Consider the following 19658-nt stretch of genomic DNA (forward strand, 5'->3'; position numbering starts at 1 on the left):
TAGCTTGCCGGGCTCTCCGAGAGGGGCGGAGGAATCGAACTCGGGTCGGCCATGTTGGCTGCGTGCAAGGCAAACGCCCTAGCGCTGTGCTATCGCTCCAGCCCATATTTATATTTGTTTTCTTAGTGGCAACCAGATGTTTGATTTGTCTATTAACTTTTTCCTTTGAAGCAACTCCTAAATGGCAACTGGTTGAAGACAGTGAGTGGGGCAGGGGCGGGGGTGGGGAGGGGGGGGAGGTTATTTAAAACCTAAACTAGAACCAAATTGGAACTAAACAACTGAGGTTCAAGTTTTTGTCCACTCTGCAGAGTCGGGCTGTGAACAAGCACCTATAATAATAATACTTGAAGCTGTTCTGAAGATCAGTTAACTTTAAAAAGCATTTGAGAAAGTTACAAAGACAGAGTAAGCTCTATCTACAAAAATGTTAGCCGTTTTAAAATTTTTTTGGTGCGAGGGGTGTTGAAGAGTGGTAGCAATAAACAGTATAAAATTCTTAATTTCATGTGATGCAGGTTGAGTTTAATGCCACAATTAAAGAGAGGGTGTCACTCCAGAAAGTAAGATGAGGATAAAACATTCTTATGGATTTCATGTGCAACGGACTCCATTACTAGCCAAGTAGCTTCATTATTTGAAAGCTTTAGTATCCAGTAGAATAACAGCATAAAAACCTTTAAAAATCATCAGGCTGGGCATATCAATATTTATTGAAATACTGAAAAAAAATCCATTTTGTTGAGAAATTCCTGGCAAGAACTGACAAAACAATATGTAAGTCACTGATACAGTAAGAAAACGCCAACGAGTAACTGGACTGCACACGCTAAACATTGCCTGGACTCAGACCCCAGGTAATGGCAAGAGATCTGGAACACAAACATTCAGACATGACTGGCTGTGAGCTGACAAACGCAGCTCAAACCCGTCCCTTATCTATTCTGGTTTGCCTCGATTAATGAATCCTGTCATTGATAAGGCTGTTGCTGAGCACGGTCACGCAGGGGTTACCAATGAACACTCCAGCCACTTGCCTTGCAGACTAGCTGTGGCATTCTTGCCTGCTAGCTTGTCCTTGATGTCACCTGCGGTGTCCATCTTTCTACCTGTCCTCATGGTGCAACTTCTTCAGTGGGAGCTCAGTCTATTTCAAACATGGACTTCTACCATCCATGTCTTTGGGATTCTTGGCTGAATGTGAAAAACCCACCACATAACTCTCCTCCCATCTCCTAATTGCCCCTGTGTTCCCACCTCCTCTCATGCTGGACCGATTTCACTGACTGTTGCCAATACCATCCTTTCCACCTGTTGCTAAGCTCTCAGCCTTCAGCTAGAGACTGCAAGGCTAGTCTAGACTGCCAGTCTAGTTCATGCTTTGGATGTGAACTCGGATGAGTGATTTTTTTCCCCTGTCCTTTGAACCATGAGGATAACTGAGTGGCTGAGTCTAGGTCAGGTACTGTGATCGACCAGCTGAGCTAATGTGTACCCTTCATGTGGACAAGTATTAGAGGTGATTAAGAAAAATATTAAAATTATTCTCTTTGTACACACAGCAGTAATAACTAAGATCTTTGGTATACAACTTACAATGTTTGGAAAGGAAAACCAGGTAAGATTCCATCCTTGAAAATTTTACTTGAAAACAGGAAGCTACACGTCACATAATTTACAATAGATATTAAATAAACTACAGTCAGAATTATGAAGATTTACAGACATTGAATCAAGTGGATGTTTTTCCATTTATTAAGACCCTTCTATGATATCCCTGAACTATGTTCGCTAACTTGAAGACATGCTACAGTAAACACATATATTTGGTTTCTTCAGTCTTGGTTATATCTTATACAAAGGTGAAACCGAGGAACAATAAATTAGCATCATAATTGTCTACAGTTGAAACTATGATATACAATATAAATAAACTATTCAAAAGCCAGAAACATTTCTGAAAAAAAATTTAAGGGACTAGGAGATACTTTATTTATTTTTTACAGTTTCTACAAGTGATTGTGCCGCTGGATCATCTCCAAACAATTAAAGTCTAGATGAGATTCCCGTTTTTGATTTTAGTGTCTCACGACATACGATAATTAAGTACTGTTAAAAATAATTACCAATCCGAAAAATAACATTAGGGAAATTACTGCTTTCACTATTTGTGAAGTCACAGCTTCCCCCCTCCCCTCCTTAGGACCTAAACAATGTAAACACTATATTGCATTTGACTTTTAAAGGTTTTAATACTTTAAACAAATGTTGATCCACATCTATCTTTTAGAATTGTGAAATAAGGCAAGATTTCCATCCTAGTGGCTTGCATGCTCATAATACTGATAGTGCCGTTTGGAGAGTTAGTTTTGCAATGATTTGTCCTCTAATATTTGTTCTATAGCAGACTTTGGTCTTTGACTTAGAAAGGTCAGTATTACTCTCTTTCTGTTCCCTTTGGGGAAGATTTGAGTTACTTTGGTGTCTTTCCAGGCCATTTATAAAAATCACAATTTCCCTACAAGTGATTTTTTTTTTTCAAAATAATGATCTCTAAGGGATGTTCAGATGCCACAAGGACCATACTTGGGTCAATTTATCAGTTCATCCTTTCTTTTTGCATGGCTTAACATGCTTTGGTCGCATTTTAAACTACTGTGACTATTTGACATCCCTGCAGCCTAGATGTCAGGTTTTAATTTTAAATGAACAACAAACGTGGATGGCTGAAAAGACTGGTGTATCCCACCAAGCCTTGGGGCTAGAAATTGTTAGGAAGCCCAGCAACACTGAAGCCACATTCAGTAACAAGAGCAGAAACAACTCGCATTAGCTACGGAACATTTGCTTTAAGTTTGCAGTCATTTCACTAAACAGGAATGGATGCTTCCAGAGGATCAGAAGAGGGATACTGCCTGCTTTTTTTTTTTTCTTTTCAACGTTATGAACACACGACAGAACAAACCAGAACATATTTAAAATGGCAAGCTAACATGAATAGACTGTTTTTCTGAGCTGTTTGTAGGTCTAAGACACAGACATTCCAAATGAGGCTGCTTGTGATTTGGTGGAGCAACTATGGGCTCGGGCCAAGCATGATCCTTGGTACAGATTCTGTGATCCTAGGACAGAAGGTGCTGGATCCTGGGCTGGAAAGGAACAGGGCAGGGCGATTCTAGGCTTAGCTGATGGATTCTTGAGAAACATTTTAGTTCTGCTTTACCAGGGAGGAATTCAGGGAGCACAAATCCCCTGCTGGGTAAGCCTAATTAACAACACAGATCAGTCCTGAAATTTCTTCACAACAGAGATCAGTTAAATATACAAGAACTCATTGATCCGTTTTTGTTCTGACAGGTGTTGATATCCATCAGTGAGTTTATTCAGCTCCATCACTGTCTTCTCTGGAATCCTTTGGAGGTGGCGGGTGTGGGGGGTATGGTGTGAAGCCTTTGATTCACAGTTTGCCATACAAATACCCTGATCCATCATTTATTCGCTAGTAAGTATTTGATTATTATGCCTTTTTAAATGCAATCCCTTTAAACCAAGTTTGCAATCAGCATGGCTTGGAGCAGTTCAGAGTTTTGTTTTTTTCCTCCTTTTACTACTTCTTTTTTCCCTCCCCTTCCAATCTTTTTGTTTTGAAAGCAGAGCTCCAGGGCCTGGAATTTAGGCTCTTTTGGCATGCAACATCTCAATGAGGAGGTTATTATAGGGCACATCCCCATTCAGGTGCTTGTAGTAGAGGTATTCCTCAGCCTGCATGCTGATGGCCCGGATTTCTGGTAGCCGGAGGAGTAGCTGCCCAAATTTCTCTGTCTGCTGCGGGTAGTTGCACATTGTATAGTCCAGCAGGGCAGCGTTGACTTGTTCCTGGACACCTTCAACCAGCTGGAAGTTTTCAAGGTTTTTGACATCTGCATGAAAACAAAACAAACAAGCTCAACGTTTCAATGTCATTTTCATTCCAGTGTGCCACGGTGGTGTGTCTTTCCACCACCGCTCCCCAATATAAAATATACTGCTGAATATTCAGTAAACCCCATTCCGCAAGCTTCCGGGGAAAATGACCACAAAAGCACTTTGGAAGAACATCTTGTTGAAATTCTGCATATACCTCCAATCAATTAGACACCAATGGATTCTGAGCAAGGTCAACTCTTTTCATATCTTATAAAAGGAAAGGTTTGAGGATTCCTAAAGTGCAAGGATCATAATATATTGCCAGCAAATGAGTCCCTGGAGAAAGACTGATCTTAACCAGTATATTACACAATTCATATAATTCTGTATTAATTTTTCTGACCCAAGGTGAAATCTGTGTCCAGGGTATGATGTAGTTAATTCTAATAAAAAGTGACAGGGTTCTTGTTTCTGTTTGACATTTTCTAAATGATTCTGAAAGCCACTGACTTGTCTAGCCTATGCTAATGAACCATCTGGTACACTCCAGTGACTGCCAACGGAATGTTCGCTACTGGGAACTCACTAAAATATATATCTCAGTGACTAATGATCTTTATCAAATGAAAGTCTTGTCCTTTAGGCAGAATACAAGCCTGGATGGTCGGTGCCCTTTAACCTGATGTGGTTTCTGAATACCCGATTCTTCACCGTTTTTTCTCTGTTGTTGGTCCTGATTACCTCACATGGAGAAGATGGACAGGGCAATGGTTCAGTCCTACTCCTGGTGACCATCCAGTTGTTTTAAAGCATCTGCCTTAGGGTCCTTGTAAATATTGAATGAAATCAACACAGAGTCCAAATAAGACCGATTGACACACAAATACATACAGAGACAATGAGCAAGGAAAAATGGTTGTAAATGAATTTCTCTTCTGGAGTTTATTTATGAATTGTATAGTTTCTATCAATGAAGACTCTGGGAAAAATATGCAGATATGTATGTGCATTCACATGCACCCATACTAAGAAAGTAAACAGATGCGGCTGTCCCCCTTCATTCTATAGTTAAACAAAATTAAAATTCTGAAGTAAAGCACATACTACTATGGCTAAATGATAAAGCAATAAACTTAATCAATGGTTACCACAGTGACTCATGTCCAATATTTGGGGCACTTTCTGCCGTGAAACCACACCTGTATGTATGTGCATATTCATTCTACCATCTCTAAATGCTTCGATGATGAAGTTGCTTCCCATTGCTATTGAAGTGTGTCCAGGATGGTTTCAGTGTTTACATTTTCAGCCATAACTTGGCATTAAACAGAATCTTTCCCCCTTCCCATTCCCAAGTCTCTTCTACAAATTAAAAACAGTGAGAAATTAGGACCGAGAGAGTATGTATATCAGACTGCACATCTATTTCAAAGTCAGATGGGAGAATAAAGAGTTGTTCATTATTTATTAATGAGATGAACACTCAGACCAGCACTGCGCTATGAGGAGTTCTGCTTGTGGCATTCGAACCTATACCTCCTATTGTTATATGCATGCCACCTTCACACAGTACTCTTTATAGTTAATAAAGTAACTCCGGTTTATCTTCCTTAAATTATTATTATTTTTTTTGGCTTTTGGGCCACATACCTAGTTCTCTGCTTAGGGATTAACTCCTGGCAGTTGGGGGACCATATGGGGTGCCAGAAATAAAACTGGGTTCAGTTACATGCAAGGCAAATAAATGAACCCTAACCCTTGTCCTAGTTCTCTGCTCCCCCCTTAAATTATTTTTAAAATGGCAGAGGAAATGGCTCCAAGGGCTAGAGCAAATGCTTAGCCCATGAGAGAACTGGATTTGATAACTGATACCCCACAGTCCCCTGAACACAACTGGTATGGCCCCCCAAATATTTTTTTATTTTTCAAATTTTTTTAAAAAAATGTGCTCGGGGTTACTCCTTGATCTGCACTCAGGAAGTACTCTGGGCGGTGCTTGGGGGACCATATGGGATCCAACCCAGGTTGACCTCCTGCAAGGCAAATGCCCTGCCCACTGTATGATCCCTCCAGTCCCCTCCCCCAATATTTTTTCAAAAATATTTAGAAGTTTATTCAATATGGCTATGGATCAAACTTTCTTGTGGTTCAAAAAGACAAAATGTACACTGACATACCTTTAACATATACCTGGATATGGGAAGAAAAACCTATGTTCAGGCCAACTTTGCTCTTCTATGCATGGTCCTCTCATAAGTGCACAGAAAGCAATATGCTTGCAGCATGATTTTTTTTCTCTTTTGCCAGCATCAAACATTGACCCTAGAGACTCACACACACAAGCTAGTGTTTCACTGCCGAGATACATGGTCAGCCAAGAAAGTAAATGTGATCTCTAGCAGTTTCCCTGCATTCTGAACATCTTGTGTGTCAGAATTTTACTTCACTCTCTCCAATTTAGAGAAGACCGCACTTAGCTATCTCTTTTAGATAAGATTAGGAGGTAAAAAAGAAAGCAAGTTCCTTCCAGTTTTACTGTGATTTAAGCCCAATTACAGAAAAAAAAAAGAAAGAAAGGAAAAAAAGAAAGAATTACTTGACACTATAGTGAGAGATATTCTCACCTGGTGGTTTATTTGTTTACAGTACTGCATGTTACATGCTTTTTTTTTAATGTAGGAGTACTGCTATTTATTTATTTATTTTTTATAATCTTATTTATTGAATCACAGTGAGAGCAGTTACAAAGCTTTCGACTCTAAGTCTCGGTCATACAATGAAACACCGGTACCTTCACCAGTGCCCATTCTCCACCCCCAACAACCCCAGTATATCCCCATCCCACACCCTCCCCCTACCTGTGGGGCAGATGATTTTCACATTACTCTCTCTCTACTTTGATCACATTCACTATTTTGACACCAGACCCAACATTATTATTTGAGATTTTACCCCAACACTCAGATCTGCTGAAAAGGCAACAGTAGACAATTTGTGTTCTATTGCTGGTTACGAATAACATATGATGTCACATGGCTGCAGTAGTGGCCGTGCGATTTTGAAATTCCAAAATTTTAACACTTAAATCTGGAGGGATTTCTGTCAAAACCTGCTGGGTTCCAAGGTTTGCTCCTGAGTCTCTGGGATCATGGTCGTTAAGCAGCTTGATCAGGAGCCAGAAAGGCTGTTCGTGAGCAATGACTTGGGGTCTCGTTGGGGTGGGGAGGACAGGACCGGCTCCACCCCCATCCTGTGAGGCCCAAAATGTCTCGTCACTGTGGGCCCAAGCCTGACTGTCCAATGGCCTCTGGAGGATGGCACCCACCAAGCCACCAAGGGGAAGCAGACGGAGGGACAGCATCCTTTCCCACCATGGGGTGGCCCGGCAACAGTAACCTACTGTGGGGTTCAACGCATTTCTGCCAAAAGCCACTGGGTTTCGAGATTTGTTTCTGAGTCTCTGAGATCATGGCCGTTAAGCAGCTTGATCAGGAGCCAGAGAGGCCGTTTGTGGACGATGACTTAGGGTCTCGTTGGGGTGGGGAGGACAGGACCAGCTCCACCTCCATCCCATGAGGCTCTGCGTCTCATCACTGTGGGCCCAAACCTGACTGTCCCAGTAGCCTCTGGAGGATGACTGTCCAGTAGCCTCTGGAGGATGGCGGCCACTGGGCCGCCAGGGGGAACAGGCCAAGGCACGAAACTAATTCCCACCTGGGTTGGCCCAGCACCGGTAACCTACTGCATGGACCGGACGCATTTCTGCCAAAAGCCACTGGGTTTCGAGATTTGTTTCTGAGTCTCTGGGATCATGGCCATTAAGCAGTTCAATCAGGAACCAGAGAGACCATGCCTCCAATTATATAGCTGAGTCAGAGGTGGTTTGCGGTTGTGTTTCCCACATACCTAACTTTTGGCCGTTTACTTTCTTGGTAAACTTTGCCCCAAGTTTTTGGGGTCTGGCCAAAGGCACAGCAGCAATTTTGGGGTATCTGGAAGTCTGAAGGCGCCATCAGGCTGCTGATGCACTCACCTCACAGGTACAGATTGACTTGCTGGCGGCACCATACCCCCGGAGTATTCTATTTATTCAGCCACTGATTAACTGATTAAATTGGCTGCATGCTACTTGTTTACGGTGGTCAAAAAGATCAATGTGGAGGATATAGAAATTTGATCAGCATAAAATATAAAATAACTGAACAATATCCTTTATATAAAGTTGTCCTTGAGGGGCCAGAGTTGATAGTACGGCGGGTAAGAAATTTGCCTTACACACGACAACCAGGTTTGATCCTCAGCATCCCATATGAGGCCCTGAGCATTGCCAGGAGTAATTTCTAAGTGTAGAGCCAGGAGTAACCCCTGAACATCACTGGGTATGAACCCCCAAACAAAAATATAATTAAAAAAATTAAGTTGTCTTTGAAACTTTCTCTCTCTCTCTCTCTCAATTTTTGGGTCACACCCAGTGGTACTCAGGGTTTACTCCTGACTCTGAGCTCAGGCTTTACTCCTGGTAGAACTCAGGGAACCATACATGGTGCTGGGGATCAAACCCTGGTCAGCCGCATGCAAGATAAATGCCCTACCTGCTGTGTTATTGTTCCGGCCCCCAAAATAACATTTTCTTTATTTCTTTCTTCCTTTTTTCCCCTTCCTTCCTTCCTTCCTTCCTTCCTTCCTTCCTTCCTTCCTTCCTTCCTTCCTTCCTCCTTTCTCTCTTTAATAACATTTGAGAACTAGGATTTACATTCTGTAATAAATTATGTTACTGTGTTAAGAACAGCAGCAGCAGCAGACAAAAAAGGATTGATCATAAATTCTGGCTTATTTGCTTCCTACTATTACAGATGGCCTCTTTTTTTTTTTTTTTTTGGTTTTTGGTCACACCTGGTGATGGACAGGGGTTACTCCTGGCTCTGCACTCAGGAGTTACTCCTAGCGGTGCTCAGGGGACCATATGGGATGCTGGGAATCGAATCCGGGTCAGCTGCAAGGCAAACGCCCTACCCGCTGTGCTATCTCTCCAGCCCCTACAGATGGACTCTTTGAAGACTGAATCAGCATTTGCCAGACTATTTCTCTGAATGCAGGTCTAAAGTGACACCTTTCTTCTGAAAGTTTAAAAGCGTGTTCAGTTTTCTGTAGGTCAGGAAAACTGCGTTCCCATACTTTGCCATCTAGATCATGTTCCTCCAAAGTTCCCCAGAGTTGAATTCACATGACTGAATTTATTATCTCATTAAGCGATTTCTATGAATCAATCATTAAACAGAACAAAACCCACGCTGCACATTGGCCCTAAAGATGCTTACTGACTCAATGTCTGTTTTGATTCTAACACTACACAGGCAATTTGTAATTTTGTGGCAATGATCCTGACAATCAAGCTCTAAGGTTAAAACAGAAAGGACAGACAAAAATTCGGATTGAATTACTCTCCCTTGCTGACCAGGTCATTCCTGCATGCTCGCTCTGATGCCTCTGTGTACAGCTAATGGGCGCTCTCTGCATTCTTCCCTGGCTGGCTTTTCCATACCCATAGACTATACACCCCCATGGTGATGAGAACTAGATATAGCCAAGGCAGCTTGGAACAACACTCCAAGTAATGTTCGCTTTCTGTTATTGCTCCACTTACCCAAGACTGGTTCAACTGTACAACGATTCATTACAGAAGCCTTTAAGAATCTTAGAAGCCAGTCTCCTTTTTTTTCTAGTTAGAAACTGGTTTAAAAACTTTTTTGTTTTTTGGAGCCATACTTTTCAGTTCTCAAGACTTACTCCTGGCTCGACATTTCAGGATCACTCCTCAGACTCAGGGGAGCATCTGGGGTGCTAGGGATCGAACCTGGGTCCTCCATATATAAGGCAAGCACTGTTCCACTGTACTACTGCTCTGGTCCTTGTTTTCAAATTTTTAATTGAATAATTTTACAATATACGTACATAGAAGCATCATGTCAAATTCCTTAAACTTACATAATAACACATGTCAATTATTTTTTAATACATCTGGAGGAGGAAAGAAAATGAAGTTATACAAAGAATTTCTCCAGAAATAAAATATTTTATGTGTAATCATATGTTTTATTCCAGTAGAAATCCTGTGGCAAGTCCTTTTTTGAACCAAGCGATTAAGTTTGAATGGATGTGTTTTGTACATGAGGATTCTCACTGGTCAGTTTTTCCTCTAAAGGAAACACTCATATTCTCATTTGGATTTGGAATCAGATTCTTGGTTCTTGAGTTTCTTGCATCTCTGACCCAACAGGAAGAACTCTGTTTATTCCACTAGGCTTTCCACAAAGATTTCCTTAATGAAGTGAACAAGAGATAGCACAGGGGTGAAACTGTTTTCTTTGCATGCTACCGACCCCAGTCCAATCCCCAACACCCCATATAGTTCCCCGAGCACCACCAAGAGTGATCCCTGAATGAAGAGCCAGGAGTAACCCCTGAGCACCTCTGGGTGTAGCCCTCAACATCCCACCCTCATTTATATACACAAATATGACAATGAAGTGCCAAAACACAAATCCCGCCTCTCCACAGACTTAAGAATTTTCTCTTTTAGATAATTCACTTGTAGTTACTTTTCCTAACAGTCCAGCAATTTGAAGCATGTTCTTAAAATCTTCAGGGAATTGGAATTTGTGCCACCTCATGAAAATATGGCCATGAAATTCATTCAAAATTATAAATCAATTTCTTTGCTGGACCCCGCCCTGTCCCCTAGTCTGTAATGAGAGGAGGTAGACATGTCTTTCAAATAGGGGGCCGGGCAATGCTAGGGAGTGAGCCCATGGTCTTTCACAGGTGGTCCTGGGCTCACACTTGAGTTAACCCACCCGTTTTTGCCTCCTCTTGGGAGATTTGGGAGTCTTAACTCTTCTCTAAGACGAGCTGGTAACAAACAGTAGAAATTCACCAAAAAACTGAGCCCCTAAGAGAGCACAAAACCTGGAGAGACCCAATTCAACTTGAAGTTGGATTTGGGAAGAAACCCAGCTGGCAGAATGGAGATTCATGGGATATCCAAATCCTTCTCAGTTCGTCTGAGGCCTTTTAGGCACCACCTCCTGCATTTTGTGCTGGGTGTGTTCTCGGAAATGACATAAGCTTCATTTTAATATGATTTAAAGACACAAGTCAGTAAGCCCTCCCGTGACATATTCAGGATAGGGACAGGTTTACAAACAAAGACATCCCATCCCTTTCTTTTTGGCCTTTATATTCTGATGACTGGCAGAAGCATTGCATGTTTCTTCTTTAAGAATTTCCCTCTTAGCTTCTACTCCATCACTCAGGGACTAATTACAAAGTTTGGGTAGGAAGCAGCTATCTACTCAGACTCGGTCTGGGCTGGATAGCAAACCCTGAGGTCTTCTTGACTCCATTACAGGGCTCTGTGCTCTCTCACACAGTAACCAGGCTGCCCTGCTGGTGCAGACGCCGATGAGACCTCTCTGGGTCCTGCCTTGAGCCCTGAGGGAAACCTAGGTACTGAACCCAGTCTTTTCAGAGAGGGGTCCTTTGCTGAGCAAGGGGCAGGAGCCTGGGAGGTCCAAAAGGGGGTCACTGTCTTCTGCTGAGACTGTAGCCTTCTTGGTTAATTTTTCACACAGGAGGGGAAAAATTGCCCCCTGTCTGGAGAGCTAGTAGAGGGGTTAAGGTGCTTGTTTTCTTGTGTGACACGAACCCTGGTTCAATCCCCAGCACTACACAGTGTCTCCTGAGCACTGTTGAGTGATCCCTGAGCACAAAGCCAGGATCATCCCTGATTGTAACCCCAAATGAAAAAAAGAGAGAAAGTGGGAAAAGCGATGGTGGGGGGTGGGAAGAGGTTGTTGGCAGCTATTTTATACCTGGCGAATACTTTTCTTTGAGGCTTTTGAAAGGATGACACTTTTTTTTCTTGAAAGGATATAGGAAGTTTTCTCTATGAAATCAAGATTATTTATCAAACTAACCTATGTGAATAATTTGGTAAGGTCTTCTGAACAGAAATCTGCTAGTTCTTTCTATCTGAACCAAGTTCAGTTCATTGAGAGGGAGGGTGGTTAGTGTTAGAATGGGCATTCAGGGTCTCCTTAATGCTAGGTCTAAGGCTTAGATGCTATGCCATTTCTGGCAAAACATAAAAGCCAAGATTCAACATTCATTATTGATTAACTCCTTTACACAAATGTGAATCCTGGGCCAGAGAGATAGTACAGTGGGTTGAGCAGTTGCCTTGGAAGGGGCCAACCCAGGATGAATCCCTGACATCTCTTACCAGGAGGTTTCCCTGAACCCATCAGGAGTAATTCCTGGAGTAAGTCAGGAGTAATCCCTGAGCACTGCCGCGTATGGCCCCCCAACAAACAAGATACAAACAAACAAAAGTGTGGTGCATGCTTTGGACCTGGAGACCAGCACCTACAATCCAGTGCTTTCATCTGAGAAATCACTAACAAGAAACTCCAGCTCATTGGCAAGAGTGGTATGTAAACACACACACACAGCATCTGTATGATTTATGTCCAGTCCTTACACTTTACTGCCACTTTGGAATTGAGGAAGCACTCAAACATTCACTATTTATTTTTTTCATGCCTTCAAGCTTACAACATACATGCTTTGTTCATTCAGCCCCACACTAAGGCTGTCACTGTCCTCCTGTTGTTATTGATTTGCTTGAGCAGGCCCAGTAACGTCTCCATTTTTTTTTGAGACTTCGTGTTACTGTGTTTGGCATATTGAATACGTCACAGGTAGCTTGCCAGGTTTTGCCGTGCAGGCAAGATACTCTCGGTAGCTTGCTGGGCTCTCCCAGAGGGGTAGAGGAATCAAACTTGGCTCGGCCGCGCTAGCTTCATGCAAGGCAAATGCCCTACCACTGTGCTATTGCTCCAGCCCTACACTCAGGCTACCAGGAGTCAAAGACACTGGCTTTGAGTTTGAGCCCTGGCACTGCACAGGGTCTCCTGAGCACAGAGTCAGGAATAAATTCTGAGATCTGTGGAGACAGTCCCTGTCCTGGGCCTGGGATGCTGGGGATTACCTGGGTCACCCTGGAGATGCCTGGGGTGGGGTCGGGGGGTATCCAGGGTCACAATTCAGCTGTGCTTAGAGAACAATATGCAGTGTTGGGAACTGAACTTGGGTCAGGGGTGTGCAAAGCTGACTCCTTAGCCCTGTACTCAGTCTCTGTTTGCTTTAAAACTGACCACTGCTTGCTTCACAAGAATGAAGACAATCTATGAAAATGGGACTTTGGTCTAATTTGTGAGCTGGATCACAAAATGATCACAAAATGTTGGATCAATGCCCAACACGGATAAAATTCTAAGTGAGGAATGTAGCAATGAATTGCTGACTAAATATTACTCTGTTTGAACCCCAGATCTTCTTCATTTTACTTTTGTTTTTCATCTTGAACATACTGAGCTCCTTTCCTATCAAGTCTATAGTTGACTTTATTTTTGCTCTGTCTTGAATGGTTTCATACCAGCAAGTCAAAAGTGCAAGTCCCTTTATGCACTGCACGTTCTCTGGAAACAGATTCAAGAGTGTTTTGACTGTTGTGCCAAGCCTAGCTGTCATCCTTGACTCCTCCAGATCTTTATCTCAGTAGAATGTTTTGCTTTACTGTGTCTTACATCCTCACCAGCTTCACACCAAAGATGCCGAATAAGATCTGATTTGGTTCTGGAGAGAAAACCACTATTGGAAAGTGCCAGCCAATGGCAATGGGACACCTGAAACTCACGGTACATGAAACTCAGCTCAGCGCACTAGTTCTTTAACCTGCTCCTTCTGCTTTTCTTATATCAATGTAGACCAACATACCCCAAGATGTTCCTGAAAGAACCCTAAGCCCCCGTGCACACTCCATGTGCCCATCACATAGGGTGCTGGGCATCAGCTACTTGGCTGTCAATGACAAGGTAAAGGATCACTTATTTGCTAAGGAGTAGTGTCTCCCAGGACTGACACTGGGCACCTGGGTACACTGAGAACCTGTTTCAGTGGATCAAAGAATGATTTTCACAGCAATTCCTAGACCAATCTTCCCCTTGCTTTTTTTTCTTTTTCTTTTCTTCTATTTGGGTCACACCCGGCATTGCACAGGTGATACTCCTGGATAATGCACTCAGTAATTACTCCTGGCGGTGCTCAGGGGACCATAAGGGATGCTGGGAATCAAGCCTGGGTTGGCCACTTGCAAGGCAAATGCCCTACCCACTGTGCTATTGCTCCAGTCCCTTCCCCCTGCTTTTGTCTGGAAGATATTCCATTTTCTAGTGGCATCTTCTTTACCAAGCTTTCCTTGATCTTTATTCCCTGTGCTGCTCCACTGCCTTCTCTCAAGCATGGGGATCTATCTTACTTCCTTATTTACCTAAACAGCATGAGTGCTGCACACATATAGGATAACCTATGCAGGCCCAGGATGGTTCAAAGGACTGGAAGTCATGCTTTGCATGTGGAAGCCCTGGATGTGGTTGCTGGCACCACACGGTCGCCCAGAACCACCAGGTATGGTCCTCTCACCAAAATAAAATACAAAACAAATAACACCCAGGACACGTGCTTTTAAGTGAGCTAATTTGGGAGCCAAAGAGATAGTTTGATGGCATTTGCATGTGGGAAGCCTGGGTTCAGTCTCTGGCATGACATGATCCTCTGAGCAGAGACAGAAGTAGACCCTGAGTACCCTCAGATATGGTCCCCCAAATAAAACCAGGGTGGGAGGAATATTATAAGCGGGTAATGTGCTTTCTTGCACACAACTACCCTGTCCTGAACTTAGAGCCAGGAGTCAGCCCTGGGTACAACTGAGTATGGTCCCCAACAAACAAAACCAAGCCATAAAACTATACTCATTTTAATCCAATTTCTATGCATAAATTATATGCAAATGAGCTCCTTGCGACTCCATTGGCTCCTTGTATATTCGTATTTCCAGCTATGAGACTCAAGCAGTTTTTAAGCCCTCACTTTACTGTGCTCATAATCATTTTCAAATATGACAGCAAAAGCACATTTCTTATAATTCATCCCCAAGAAAGGTATAATTTGATTCACAATTGGAAACCGTGAGGTTAATGACTAGGAAAGGGAAAAACATTTGGTTCATCTGGTGCTATAAATCAGCCACCTGACAATGTGAGAAAAACCTATTTGGAGCCGGGTGCTGTCTGCTCAGAACCACATAGGCTGACTCAGAACATTCGTGTTTTCCTTGTATACATTCACAGTGTGTTTCCCAGGACTCATGGGGATCGAATGAGGAAAGAAGATGCTATAGAAGGGCTTTTAAGATTTTAAGATCATCAATGTTACAGAAACCTCTGCACATGATATGGTCGTGAAAACCGCCCTCAAATGCATGGAGAATGAAAGGCCAAAAAATGAGGTCTCTGGTTGGAAATTCACTGAGTATTTTGAGCCAGAAGCCTGAATGTAAAGGACCTTCTTGGTTTCTTTTTCACCCTCAAATAGCACATGGGGCTGGGGAAATAACCCAAGGACTCACTAAATGTACATGCTTTCAAGCAGGATTTGATAGCGGGTTCCCAAATCACTGCTGGCAGCAACCCCTAAACACAGAGCTGAAAGTAGTCCCTGAGCATTACCGGATATAGCCGCCAAACAAAAATCAAGCATGCAAGCAAACAAACAAAACAGAATTCTGTGTCAAGCAGGTGAGTAGCTAAGAGTAAATACAGGGTTTGCTAAGACTCTCTTTCGAGTGAGATCCATCACTGACACTGCCTCTGTCATTTGAAACATCATGGTTCATAACCTATTAGGAAAACCATCCATCCCCCTGCCCCTCACCACCACCCCCAAACATAAAACAGGAAAAGCCTTTCACCCATTCTTAGTGTCACACTCTGAAACAACTTTCTGCTTTGTTTTTGTTTGGGGCTCATACCTGGCAGTGCTCAGGGGTTACTCCTTGTTCTGCACTCAGAAATTCCTCCTGGCAGCCTTGGGGGAACCTTTTGGGTGCTCGGGATCAAACTCTGAGCAGCTTGCAAGGCAAGTGCCCTATCAGCTGTACTATCTCTCAGGCCCTGAAATAGTCTTTTTACACCTAAGTTTATGTTTGCTTTTCACTCAGAAACAACAACCTTTGCTGTTATTGGAAAGTTTTCTCCTTGCAGAATAAGATATGAGGTTCAGTGTGTGCAGGTGGCAGCCAAGACTATGAATAAACCGATGCCATCCTATGAAAGAGAATTAAACAGGCAGATCCAAGTGGGGATATATTAAACCAAATTTAAGCTCCAGTTGTTGAGTTTAGTACTAGAAGTCTGCTTTGCCTCAGGATACATTCAGCTTTCCAGCTAATCGAATGAGGAAAAGTGCCTCAGGTGTGATAAAATTTACAAGAGTGTTCTGTCCAATCGTTCTTGTTAAAAATATTAGCTTAAAGGCATTCTTATCGTCTTTGGGATGAAGACTGAATTTGCATTTAATTATTTGATTTTGAAACTTTCATGAACTTGGATCAAATATTAGCTTAGCCAATTAAAATATTATTTTGTGTGAGTGTGGCAAAGAGCCCGGTTTGGCTCAAATGACTCAGCTTTGGGAGAGCTCAAGAAGCTTCTGAGATTCCTTTGAGATGTTTACTGAGGAAAAACAAGGTGTCCTTTGAGGATTAAAAAGTACATTTAGTAGACAAGGTGTGATATTCAAAATAAAACACCGACTTCAACCATCTCACCATGTTATAACAGTTTGGAAGACAAAAGATATAGTCTTCTAGATAGTTCTATGCAGATGATCATTTTTCCTTCCTGAGGTAGTGTTTGAAAGAAATCTGTGTCTTTAAACTCCCATCGGTTCATGGGCACAGCACAGTTGTATGCCAGGAGCAGCTTCCTGTTTGCTTGGGCCACCTGCGAATGCAGGTTTGAGCCCAGCTTTTCACTCAGGGGCTTTCTAGGCTACACAGGGACACAACTTAGGAAGGAACAAGACGCAAGAAGGGAGAAGGTAAGGAACACTAACGGGGAACTAAGGAGCAGCAAAACACCATGGTTAAAAATTGGTTCCAGGGGCTGGAGCAATTGCACATTGGGTTGGGAGTTTGCCTTGTACGCGGCCGACCCAGGTTCGATTCCCAGCATCCCATATGGTCCCCTGAGCACTGCCAGGGGTAATTCCTGAGTGCAGAGCCAGGAGTAACCCCTGAGCATTGCCAGGTGTGACCAAAAAAGAAAAAAAAATGGTTCCAGACAGAAGTGCTAAATAAAGGCATTCAAGGAGCAACACCAAGTAATCCTCTGCATCCATAGTACTTGTGTTTTCTCATACCTCAGTGCTCAGAGTTAACCAGACAGGAAACATCACAAAACATTCTGGAAGAATCTTTCTTCTAGCACCACAATCACAAAATGAGAGGCGTCTCTGAAGTCCCATGAGTGGTCTTCACCATTCCGCTATGTTACACTTCCCCCCAACACTTGGGGGAGGTGGCCTGAGGGGACAGCTTGGCAAAAAGTTCCCTTCCTAGGACTGACATGGGTGGGCATGGAACCGTGTACATGCAGCCCACCAGCTGCAAAAACACCAATTCCCCACTCTCAGGGGCTCATTTTCCTCAAGCAGAAGGTGAGGCCAAGAGGCAGTACACTGCACTGAATAGTGCTTCCGTTCCTGACACCACCTGAGCACTCCCAGATACAGTCCTGAAGACCCCCAACTCCAGCAGGGTGACTTCCAGGCCTGAGCATCATCGTATCCTTGGGCCTCTGCATTGAACCAACTCGACTTGGTTGGCTAAGAATTACTGGTGGGGCCCTGGGTCTCCTCTTGAGAGGGCTCCCCTTCCCCCCAAAAGACTTAAACATAATTATCACCTGAAAAAATAAATATTGGGGGGGGCACTGTAGAGGTAGTATAGCAGGTAGGGAATTGCCTTGCACATGGCTGACCTGGGCTTGCTCTCTGATACTCCATATGGGCCCCACAAATGATTCCTGAGTGCAGAGTCAGGAGTAAACCCTGAGCACAGGTAGGGGTGGTTCCAAAACAAAACAAAACAAAACAAACAGAAAATAAACAAATGAACAGAAAAAGGACGCAGAAACATGAACTAATGTAGACTTTGTGCCCAGATTTTATCTCTGATATGGAGTTTAAAATGAGTTTTGTCCTATGAGTGTCTAACTTATAAGAAAGAAATTTGATCTAAAACAGAACAGAAAAAGCAGCAATTTGGTGAATTAGGAGGACATCTCATGTGCTATACTTTGTTAAATGTGATTTTTTTCATAAAAGACACACTGTAGGATATTTTATAAAAGGGAGGCTTAATGGTATTACACATTCTGGGAAAAAAGTTTTCTTTGCTTTGTTGTTTTAACTTTTATCAAAGCTCCTTTCATTGATTTTATCTCACTTCAGCAAGCCTGCTGAAAGGTCTGATCACATCCTTTCTTACTCCTGGCTCTGTGCCCAGGGGTCACTCCTGGTGGAACTCAGGAGCCCATATGCAGTGCTGGGGATAGAACCAGGGTCAGCCATGTGCAAGGCAAGTGTTCTTCCTGCTGTCCTATGTGGCAGCTTCTGACCACATCCTTTTCAGTCAACAGAGAAATTCACTGAGTTCACAAGAGGACTGGGAAGAAAACCAGGCGACTTAATGTCATGGCTGTTATCCCTCACCCCCTCTAAATGTACCCCCACTTGTTAAATACAATGCTTTGGAAAAAGCAGAAGGTTGAGGTCATGAAAATTGCAATTTTTAAAGAAAATGCAAATTCAGCCTTTTCTTGGCAAGTGGAATGGTTCTGAATTAGTGAAGTTTATTGTACCTTTGTTCTGTTTTCACTTCTACTAAAAAAGTAATATTGTAATCACTAAAACCCTTGCAGCTTTATGCTCCTCAGAGAATTGTTATTTACATAGTATAAGTCTATTCTAAATATCCATGGTTGATTGAGTTGGTAAAGTTAAAATAAAACCCCTCTCTGGAAGAGCTAGATCTACTTGTTACATCATTTCCCTTAGCTTGTTAAAATTCTGCTCAGTGAGATCAGAGGCTGAAATTAAGGCCAGGGGAAGAGGGCGGGCACCATTCAGATGACCAATACTTATTCTCAATCATTTGAACTATAAAAAAGATAGAGGCCTTTGGGGGGAGAGTAACTAAGGGGGAAGAGAAACTGATTATCTAACAAGATCATTAAATCTAAACACTTATCAATTTTTTGGACATAACCAAAATTAATAATTCATCCTATTGCTCAGGGATATGTATGTGTATGTGAAAGACAGAAAATCCATACTATCAAATTGTTTTGTAGTTTAACCATGTGGCAGAGAAAATAACAGGAGATGCTAGTCTAAGAACTTTTAAGAGCTAGGAATAACATGTAAAGGAAGTTATACCCCGGTTTTTTTTATAAGCATGACAAGGATTTTGCTAAAAGAGTAACAACTGTAATACTAAAATATCTTATATCTGATGACATTTGTTTCAATAAATGTTTTTCTTTTTTTTCTTTAATTTTTATTAGTGAAACACCATGAGGTACAGTTGTAGACTTACAAATTTTTGTGTTTGGGTTTCAATTATACAATGATCAAGTACCCATCCCTCCACCAGTGTAACCAGTGTAAATGTTTCTTTCAATTCTACATTCTACATAAGAGGAGAACTAATAAGACTATGGGCTCCTTATTCTTTTTACACCCAAAATTATGAATTTAAACATTTAGACATGATTATGTCCTTATAATTT

The 19658-nt window shown here is 42.4% G+C and overlaps 1 protein-coding gene across 3 annotated transcripts in view; it reads right to left on the reverse strand.

Moving 5' to 3' along the window:
• Nucleotides 1-692: 692 nt before the first annotated feature.
• NR5A2 (nuclear receptor subfamily 5 group A member 2) overlaps nucleotides 693-19658 on the reverse strand; it is a 159554-nt gene continuing 140588 nt past the window's right edge. For all 3 annotated transcript variants that reach the window (XM_056110852.1, XM_056110851.1, XM_056110850.1), the window contains one exon: nucleotides 693-3920. In XM_056110852.1, coding sequence (XP_055966827.1) covers nucleotides 3673-3920 — 248 coding nt within the window. In that variant the 3' untranslated portion in view covers nucleotides 693-3672. The remainder of the gene's footprint in view (nucleotides 3921-19658) is intronic.

This window comes from Sorex fumeus, unplaced genomic scaffold, assembly GCF_029834395.1.
Source record: "Sorex fumeus unplaced genomic scaffold, SorFum_2.1 ptg000010l, whole genome shotgun sequence".
In the NCBI taxonomy this organism is placed as follows: Eukaryota; Metazoa; Chordata; class Mammalia; order Eulipotyphla; family Soricidae; genus Sorex; species Sorex fumeus.